The sequence below is a fragment of the Camellia sinensis genome, chromosome 9, assembly GCF_055761805.1.
Source record: "Camellia sinensis isolate YWXY chromosome 9, ASM5576180v1, whole genome shotgun sequence".
Lineage (NCBI taxonomy): Eukaryota > Viridiplantae > Streptophyta > Magnoliopsida > Ericales > Theaceae > Camellia > Camellia sinensis.
In genome coordinates, this window is record NC_138969.1 from 78098251 (window position 1) to 78109071 (window position 10821).

The window sequence follows — 10821 nt, forward strand, 5'->3', positions numbered from 1 at the left end:
GTGATCTGAAAGTGACAGACAGTTTGTTATCTACTGTTATTGAAACATGCAGTGGGAAAGCGAAGCTAAACGAACTGAAAATAAAGCATACCTCTGTGGGGATGATGGTGTCAAAATATCGGCGGAAGAAGCCGAACGTCTCCCGTGGTCGCCGGGTGCATCTCCCGTCGAAGCGACTTGAGAAGGGAACAGCCGGAGGAGGCTCCGCAACTGGCACGGGAGCAAGCCTGGGAAAGTAGGCATAAACCCACAGCTGCAAAACAGATGTCAGTATGACCATCAGATAAAGCAGGATATACAGAATAAAGCAGAAATGGCAGAGCCGTGTGTTGTGCAGTGTATTGTGTGCAGTGCATAGTGTGAGCAGTGTACAGTCAGTGTAAAGCAGAATGTATGTGTGTGCCGTGTGTACAGTATACAGTGAGTGTAAAGCAGACCGCAGTGTGTGCAGTGTACAGAGTACAGAGAATATCGGACAGAAATGAAAAGCGGAGAAGGAATGTACCTCCCAAGCCCGCCAGTAGCCTCCAAGCAGCTGGCCGCTGCCGCGAGAAGCCGAGCTCATATAGCCGTACAGGGTGGCCAGAGCGGCGCCGCCCCAATCGTAGTGCAAGATGTCCCGGACGTCCACCAGTGCGCTGAGAAGGCAGAGAGGCACGGTGTTCGCCCGGTCGGCGAAGATAGTAGTCCCGAACAGGAACATGAGGAAGCCGCTGGCATACCTCTCCACGTCCTCCTCGGTCATCTGAGTCTCCTCCCCCAATGCGGGCTGGACCCTGAACTGTGCCTCGAACCAGGAGTATCGGACGAAGCCTGGACGAGCTAGCGGTGGCGCCTCCCCCAGTAAATGGACCTGAGCGGCGGTCCACTCATCCATGTCGGTGTCGAAGGGGATCGGATCACCCCCTACCCGATGCCTGTGAGCATCGAGAAGTCATAAGGGGTCATCGTCATATCCCCCGCAACAGAAAAATGGAAAGAGTCGGTGGTGTCCCACCACCTCTCCGCCAAAGCGGCGAGAAGAGGTCTGCATGTGGAGAGCCTAGAGAGCCCTCGGCAGAAGGTGCCGAAGCCCGCTCGGTCCACGATGCGCTGGACCGCATCAGGGAGCTCATCATACCACTCCCGCGCACCAGTATTCCCATACCCGCGAATGGTATGGGAACCCTCCTGCAAACAGAAAACAACAATTGCAGGACAACATTCAAAATGCAGTTTTGAAAAGACAGATATGGCATGTATGCAAGTTTGTCAGATTCAGGCAGATACCGGGTGCCGGTGTGCTTACAGTAAAATACGTGTGCTGTGTCAGCGTGTTTGGGCGTTTCAGAACAGATATGGCATGTATGCAAGTTTGTCAGATTCAGACAAATACTGGGTACCAGTGTGTGTGCAGTAGAATACAGTGTGTGCCGTGTGTTTGGGTGATTCAGGACTAGTGCAGTGTGTGTGCATGTGTCAGTCTCAAGCAGATATCAGTTGTATGTATGTTTACAGTCAACTACGGTCTACGGCATATCAGATTTCAGCAATTAAAGAATACAGCTAACTATGGCAGTTTTGTATCCTACATTGCAGAAAGTAAAGCAGAAGATGAAGAGTTACCTCGGGAGTGCCGAATGAAAGGTGGGAGGTAGGCTCGCGTAGTAGTAGCTCAGGCGCCGCGTACCTCTCAAAGCTCCGGAACTGACGCAGGCCGTCGGGGGGCAGAACGTGGATCGCCGGCCGGTAGGTCGCCGGGTCGAACGGGCGCTCGCTTAGTGGTAAGAGCTCGACCCCGGGATCCATCTCGTGGTCCGGGGGAGTCCCGCCACGTGGAATGTCGTCCGCCATGTAGAGAGTGGTGTGAAAATGGCCGGAAAAGGGAAAACCGAGCCGGAATATGAAGAGTCAACTGAAAAGTCAACTCCCGAGAGGGTCGAAAATGGCCGGGAAGGCCGGAATGTGAAGAGGCACGGAAATGAAGAGGAAAGTGAGGGGAACAAACCCCGAGAAGGCGAGAACGCCGAACGAGGCACCGAAACGAGAATGTGATCGGTGGAAAATGTCCGAAACGCGAAGAGGATCGCGAATCCGACGATGAAACGAGCGTAGAACGCGAAGAAACGGGCGAAAAATGAGAGAGAAGCACTCTGGAGAGAGAGAGCAAAGGTTTTCGGCGGTAGGAAATGAGGAAATAGGGCATGAAGCCCTATTTTATAACACTCGAGGTGGAAAGACAAAACTGCCCCGCACCAGCAACTGTTTGCCGGTCGGCACTTTTTTGTGCCGGTCGGCACTTTTTTGTGCCGATGGAATTGTTTTTGTGCCGATGGCCAGCCGGTGGCCTCATCTTTCGGCCGGTGGGGTTCCCACAGCCTTGTTTAGGCCATTTGAGTTGTTTTTGGTCTTCATAGCTGAAGAAAGTGCAAGAAAGTGCATCTCCGACATTCAACCGGCCTCCGTTTTGACCGCAGACCGTGTCTCCAGTGCGTGGCGCTCAAATTCGTGCAAGGTGTATCCTTTTTGTATCCTTTTAAATTCAAAAGTTACCCCATGTGTGTTGCACAAATTCATCACACTACTTCGGTGCATTACATCGCACTGTCGTGCGCCGCGCATTTGCATTGTTATGCGCGTGTTACATGCGTTGCAACACGCACCCCTTTGCATTGTCGTGCACATCTCCCATGCATCATCATTGCATTTCCATTCCATGCATTGTCATGCATTCCGGAATACGTGCGTTGTTGCGCATTTAAGCCCATTTACACTCCGTGTGGCATGCACGTCACACTTGGCATCGCACTGTTTTGTGCATCACATTTTCTTCGTGCTATTTTGCGCATCGCACTATTTTGTGCATTGCATTTGTTCGCGCTATCTTGCGCACCTTACTTGCACTTGTTAGTGCATTGTATTTTGTTCACACTGTTTTGTGCATCGCACTGTTTTGTGCATTGTATTGTTCGCGCTGTTCTGCGCATCGCACTGTTTTGTGCATTGTATTGTTCGCGCTATTTTGCGCATCGCACTATTTTGTGCATTGCATTTGTTCGCGCTATCTTGCGCACCTCAATTGCACTTGTTAGTGCATTGTATTTGTTCGCGCTATCTTGCGCACCTTACTTGCACTTGTTAGTGCATTGTATTTTGTTCGCGCTGTTCTGCGCATCGCACTGTTTTGTGCATTTCAAAGTTGTTCGCACTATTTTGTGCATCGCACTGTTTTGTGCATTGAATTGTTCGCGCTGTTCTGCGCATCGCACTGTTTTGTGCATTTCAAACCCCGCGCTGTTCTGCGCATTGCACTGTTTTGTGCATTTCAAACCTCGCGCTGTTCTGCGCATTGCACTGTTTTGTGCATTTCAATTTCACGCTGTTTTGCGCATCTCATTGCATTTTGCATGCATTCCATCGCACTGTCCTGTGCACTCGCATTGCCTAACGCATTGCGCTATTTTGCGCATCATACCGTCGTACAATAGCACGGTCTGGCGAGACCTTAAACACGCACGGTCTGGCGAGACCTTAAACACGCACGGTCTGGCGAGACCTTAAACACGCATGGTCTGGCGAGACCTTAAACACGTACGGTCTAGGAGACCTTAAATCCTTGGAAGGTGCAAGACCTTTAATGCATTGGTGTACACACTATTGCTTTGTACATATCTTAAGCCGCGTGTTGTCGCGCATCTCATGCAACATGCATTTCATACATCATGTGCATCTCAAAAAAAAAACAAAAACATGCATTGTCATGCATACATTTTGCATTCCGGTCTAGAAGACCTTAAATCCTCTGAAGGTGCAATTCCTTCGGTGTTTGTCGTGCCCGAACGACTTTTCGGTGGTCTGGTAAAGCCACCAGTCTGTGCTTGCGATGAGTTCCTAGAAGACCAACTGGGACGGTGGAAACTAGAGTTCGAACGGCTTATGCCTAGAACGCAAAGGTTCGGGAGTTCCGAGACTAAAGTCTGGTTTAAATACCCAGAGGTTTACCCTCGGCTTGAAATCTGTATGGAAGCCCCATAGGTTGAGACGGCATGTCTACGCCTCAGTTCTGGATACTGAACCAACCTAGTATATCACCCTGTTGGTAAGATAGGGAAAGTTGCAATCATAGTCATTGCATCATAGTGCATTGTCATGCATTTGCATTGTAGTTTGCATGCATTCATTGCATCACCTTCCGCCTATGGCTTGCGCCTTTCCAGGTTGAGCTTGGTCTGGTATGTGTCCTTACTTTTCATGTTAAAACACAGTTCTGTATGTGTATCGCGCCGATTCCACGTTGATATGTTGGTTGAGGGTTGCGGCACCTTTTCTGTGTTACACATGGCTCGTATGTATGCATGCCTTTCCTAGGCAAGATTTGGTTTGGCTTGCGTGCCATATCCATTGTATCCATATCCATTCCATTGCATATTTGTAGATATTGCATTGTAGATTGCATGCATTCATTGCATCGCCTTCCATCTATGGCTTGCGCCTTTCCAGGTTGAGCTTGGTCCGGTATGTGCCCTTACTTTTCATGTTAAAACACAGTTCTGTATGTGTATCGCGCCGATTCCACGTTGATATGTTGGTTGAGGGTTGCGGCACCTTTTCTGTGTTACACATGGCTTGTATGTATGCATGCCTTTCCTAGGCAAGATTTGGTTTGGCCTGCGTGCCATATCCATCCATTACATTGTAGTGTAATTTTTGCATCCGGCATTAGGATCGTAGTCCTTTCTCCAGCGGGTTGTTTCCCCACTTGTGTCATTCCACCCAATACTTGTTCTTGCGTCTGTCTACAATACTCATAGTTCAGTTGACCGTTCTATGGTAGACAGACTTGTTACCTCCATCAATCTATTTGACATAGGTGTGGTTTCGAACCGCTCGTGATTGGATCACGATTCAAATGCTTTGCATGTAGCTTGCATTGTTTCAAATACATTGCATTTTCATTTGCATTGTTTATACATTGTTTTGTATATATTGCATATCGTCTTGCATCCATTTTGCATTGTCATGCATGTTGCTAACCATATTGTACCTGTTAAGTTTGTTTTCTTTTCAGGCACGATATTGTATGTACGGTTCATTTGAAGCTGGTGCAACCAGACGAGCAGCACAGGTATTGTATCTCCCGAGTGAGACGTATTGAGAATTCCATAATTCTCTTACATCCTTTCTGCATTGTAGTGTAGTTTGGTATGCTAGCTTAAAACTGTCGCATGTTTGCTTCGTTACAGCTTTCTTTGCATGATCATAAGTTATGCTCGGCTCTGTGCATTGTCTTGCATTTTGCCCCTGCCTCCGGGCGCATACCTTGTTTGTCTTGCATGTTTGTCTGAGTCTTCGGCCTTGTCAAAAATGGGTCGTCTTTGGGCTTTGACATTCACTCCCGTCATTGTTATGACTTTCGAGTTCTGTCAAAGAGGGGCAACTGTAGACACCCCATTTTTGACCGTCCTCAAGACTTGGACGTCACCGTTTGAACACTCGGTGATTATCCATGTTTATGCTCGTTTGGAGTTCCCGGAGGCCTCGGCTCGCGTGCCTTACCTCAGGATCTCCGAACTCGACCGTTTAGTGTCTGGTTTTGCACCAAACACTTGTATCCTGCCTTGGAAGGGCAGGGTGGGGCTTGTAGACCATCCCCACCCTTCACCGGCAGTGGCTAGATGCCACCGGCTGGTTTTTGCTGCCACCGGCAATATAGTTTGCCGGCCGGCACTCTTTGTTGCCGGTCCGCACTATTTTGTGCCGGTCGGCACTTTGTTTGGCCAAGATGGCATTTTTTGCCGGCCGATTGCTGTTCATCTGCTTTTGCAGATACTTTTGGACAGCTGTATAGCTTTTGCTCCCCTCCATACACGTGTATGGAGGGATCTCCCTCTTGCAAGGCTTGTCTTGTAAGCTTTACAAGAGGGATATAGAGAGGAGCTCTCTCTAAGGCAAGAAGGAGAGCTTTTAGACATTTTTGAGAGAGGAAAATACAGACCAAGCTCTGGTTTTTCTAGGGTTAGGGTTAGATATACACTCTCTATCTCTCTTTCCCTCTTATTTTGTTCACTAGGTGTTTTGTGCCTTACTATTGCACACAAACACCTAGTGTTTCACCTTCCTCTTGGAGCTGAGGTTCTAAGGAGTGTGTTTTGAAGTTTTGGTGTTGGATCCAAACTCAAGGAGACCATTGGAGCATCTTTGTTGAAGAAGGCATCAAGGGTGAGAAACTAGTCCCCTTTTCCCCCATTTTTGCATCAATTTTCTACTAGTCTTAGAGCTGTTTTTGTGATTATTGTATAACATAAAAAAGTTCTATTTTTAAGCCCTCTTTATTGTTTATTAAGAGTGTTTTGTTGTTTGAGGGTTGTTGACCACCCTTAGGCCTCAAAAGGCCTCATTTTGAGCCATTTTGTGCTAGCTCCGGGATTTTGGTGTTGAGGTCTCTTCACCACTGAAATATTGAGGGATTTCAGTGGTGAAGATGATGCTTTGAAGTCCCAAGAAGGAGAGGGCCACCCCCTCTCCTTGTTGTCCTTGAAAATGACATATTTTGGCCTCTTAAGGAAGCCTATGCTTGAGTGTGGGTTGAGCATATTTGGTTTGTTTTTCATGCTTATATATCCATGATATAACATGATTTCAAGTTGGTTTTGGAACTTCATGCATGTTTAGCATAGTTGCCATGTAATGCCTTGTTTGTGCCTTAATGTGCCTTAGGTTGTTAGCCTTTGTCGGAGCATGTTTTAGGCTTGCATTTGTGAAGATTATGTGCTTATTTTGCCATGTTTTAGCTCTGTCCATAGTCGTTTGGGTTGATCTTTGCATGCATTATATAGCTCTTTTGTATTTGGGCTTGTTGGCCTTGAGTATGTGCATGTGTAGCATGCCATCTTTGCATTGTTTTGGTGATTTGGGATCATTCTACATGTCATTTCAGTCCCATTTCCATGCTTGTTTGATTGCCTTGCATGCCTCTTTAATGCTTTGAAAGCATGTGTTGCAATGCTCCATGTTTTGGCCATGGTGTATGCCTTTGAATTTGGGCCACTTAGATGCCATCTAAGGAGTCCTTTGGCCTTGTTTTAACATGCTAAAAATCTGTTTTTAGTTGTTTAATGCATGCCATGTTTGGTCATGTTAAGTGTAGTTCAATGCCTTATTGATTTGCCTTGAACACTTGGACTATTCGTTGCATGTTTTGGCTTGATTTTGTTGCTTGGTTTGGCACCATCCTAACATGATTTCAATACTTATAATGCATGCTAATTGTCCATGTTTGTCCCTTTCAAGTGTGCTTGAATATTGCTCATTTTGTGCTTAAGTGTTGGCCCTTATGTGCATGTGTGTGTGTATGCCATTTAGCCCTCACTCTTTAGCACTTTTGGCTACTGTTTTAGGCCTTTTTAGAGTTGCTTAATTCATGTTTAAGTCCATCTTGCCATCCATTTGCATTGCCATATGTATGCTTGCATGATTGCATAAGTGCCTTGCCATGTCATGTTGCATTCCTAGCTTGTATGCCTAGGTTGCATTGCATTTTGCATGCATGCCTTGTTCCTTGAATTGGTGATAGGAATTGGGCCTAATTTGTTTGATTGGTTTGCATTGCATTTGAAACCAAAGTTGCATACTTGGTTCCTTGGGCCATCATGCATGGAAATGCGTGATTGGTGGTCCGAGAACCGAGGCACATGTCCCTTTGAGTCATTACAATGATAAGAGACATGGTTGGTGCATACATGCCTTGAATTGTGCTGCCATGCCTTGTTTTGCCCTCTGTTGCTGTGAGTTGCAGGTTCTGCAGGAATACTCTGCCGACCGGCAGTGTAATGTGCCGACCGGCACCATTTTCTCTGCCGACAGCTTCAACTTTGTGCCGATGGCCATACAACACTGCCGGTGGAAATTTCATCTAGCCGGTGATGATCCCCTCTGTCCAAGGATGTAGTCCTGAGGTTTTGACAACCTCCAGAGGAGGAAAGGAAGGAAAACAGAGGCAGCTTGCGCATGGTGGCACGCTTCCCGAGGCGTTTTCCTGCTTTAATTAATTAGTTAATTTGTTAATTAATTAATTTGTAATATTTAATTAGCTTGCGTAGTTAATTAATTTGTAATATTTATTTGGTCCCTCCGAGCGAGGGCAAATCTGTAATAAGTGTGTGTGGGTGGTGTGTATGTCTTCCAACCTCACTTCTTTCTTCCCTTTTACTTACCCGCTTTAATGGTTAGTATTAGGGCACGTTTAATTTAGCATACCTTATGCTATGCATGTGTGCATCCATGCATTTGTATTACATGCATTAGGCTCGGTACATCACGCTAATTGCATCAGTACTTCAATTCCGAATTTAATATGTGTTAATTGTGCATTTTCACATAACATGTTTAGGATAGCCGAGCCTATTCTAGTAACATTTTGTATGCGATGCATTAGGCACTTCATATGGACTTGGATCATGCATGTTTGCTAACAAGTTCTTTGTTTTGGCACGGAGTACTATGTAAGTATTTCCGCTTTAGCATATCGCATGAGTGTGAATGTTACCATGACAGCATGCTTAACATGTGGCTAGATGCTTATGTGTTATAACTGCTTGAATGCCTGTGGGTGAAGGTTGGATTGCTTGAGTTGGAAAAACTCGTTGAAATCCGTATTTTAGCCTACTTGCGAGTAGCAAATTCCAAAGCATTTTCAAACCAAACGGATATGCAATGTTTATTTCCAAATTAGGCAATCTAGTCTATACTTGTTTGCTGTGCGCATAACATAGTAATTCTAGGCTAATAATCGGAATAAGAACACGTAGAGTTTTCAAAAACGGATATCATGGTTAGTAGAGGCCGGTCTTCGGACCGGGCGAAAGGGGGTGCTCATAGCTGACCTTCCCCGATCGTACCCAAGCTCCCGAGCCGAGACAACTCCGGTGATGACGGACATGTGGCCTTCGGCACCGAGTCAGGGTTTCCTAAATTCTCCCATTTTAAAATATTTAGGTGGCGACTCTGTATCTGGCAAAGCAGTCCATGTTTGGCACTACTTTTTCAAAAATCTGCTTCTCAAAACGATTTGCCAGATTTGGACTCTTTGGTTCAGATTAAGAACCGTGACACAAATCGAGTCCGAACTGTAGCACGAGGCCTCCCACGCGGGCGCTGTTACACATAGTTGGATAATATGTCTTCAAGTACTTTCCATTTATATTCCTTCTGTGTGGTTGTCCATCCAAAGACTCCAATTGGTATGTTCCTCATTTGAGGACTCTATGGACCTTAAAAGGACCTTCGAACTTGGTAACCACTTGCCAAATTCAGGATCTTTCATCCCTAATGCTAATATGGTTTTCCATATTAAGTCACCTTCACCAAAATTTTTCAACTTTACTTTCTTATTATAAATTTTTCAATTTTTTTCTTCTAAGCCATCATACAATTTAAGGCATCAATCCTTTTATCTTCCACATGCTGTAACTCCACAAACATGGCTTCACTATACTCATCGACAAGAATATCATGATGCATAGCCACTCTATTACACCTCATTGTAACTTCTAAGGGTAATACTATAGTATGTCCAAAAACCAACTCATAAGGGGAAGCATGAGTGCTATCCCTCTTTGAATTCCTATATGCCCACAACACCTCAGACAACAATTTATGCCAATTCCTTGGGTTATCCTTTATCACCTTGCTTAATGTTTCTTTAATTGTCTTATTTGACGACTCTACTTGTCCATTTTCTTGGGCATAATATGGAGATGAATTAAGTATTTGAATGCCATACACTTTGGCAAATTCCATAATTTCATCACCATTAAAAACTATCCCTTGATTGACCATAATTGTCTGTGGAAAACCAAACATGTACACTATGTGCTTCTTGATAAAATCAATTATATGAGATTAATTCACCACTTTCAATGGTGTTGCTTCCACCCATTTGGTGAAGTAATTAATTTCCACCAATATAAATGCATGTTGTTTTGATAAAGAAGGAAAAATTTGGTCAATCAAGTCCATTGCCCAATCTCTAAATGGAAAAGGTTTGGCATTGAATGCAAATCGCTAGCTGGCACTTTTTGCACGTTGCCATATTTCTAGCATTGCTGACATCCCCTTGCATAACTAATACAATTTTTCCTTTTAGATGGCCAAATATATATATGCCTTTTAATTAATCACCTCATCTTTTCATCAACTTGAGAAGCACCACAGATGCCCTCAGGAACTTCTGCCATGACCTGCATTTGCTCCAACTCCCCAATACACAATAAAACCAAACCATTGGGTCTTTCTAAACAAATCATCTCCCAATATGACATAGTTTATGGCTTGATATTTGGTTTTTCTATCCATTTCTGCCTCTGGATTACTCAAGTATTCAATCAAAGATGATCTCAAATCATCCTCTGACACACCCAAAGCTAAAATTGACAGACTTTACTGTTGTTGACACTTAGCACAATGCATTGCCCTTTTTTGAAATCTTACTATCCTTTCTTGAAAGTCATCTGGAATCTTTAAACCATATGCAGCTTGGGCTATTTTGTTGGCTTCTTTGTTTTCAAGCCTAAACATATACTCAAACTCCACCATTTCAAAACCCTTGACCAACTGTAATACTTGGTCTAAATACTCCCTAAGTATTGCACTATTACACTTGTACTATCCTATAACCTGCCTTATCACCAATTGTAAATCCCCAAACACCTTTAGGTGTAGGTTCTAAGATTTCTTGCCAACCCTAAACTAATAATCAATGCTTCATACTCTGCTTGATTATTTGATTGTATTTGAGACTCATCTAACTGATAGGAAGATTGAAACACGTGCCCTTGAGGTAAC

At 44.7% G+C, this 10821-nt stretch overlaps 1 protein-coding gene across 1 annotated transcript; it reads right to left on the reverse strand.

Moving 5' to 3' along the window:
- Nucleotides 1-9175: 9175 nt before the first annotated feature.
- Nucleotides 9176-9816, reverse strand: LOC145799563 (uncharacterized). Its single transcript, XM_082889159.1, has 2 exons — nt 9408-9816; nt 9176-9309 (listed from the first exon to the last, which is right to left on the reverse strand). Exons 1-2 carry the CDS (start codon nt 9814-9816, stop codon nt 9176-9178), a joined length of 543 nt encoding a protein of 180 aa, XP_082745285.1.
- Between the last annotated feature and the right edge of the window lie 1005 nt (nt 9817-10821).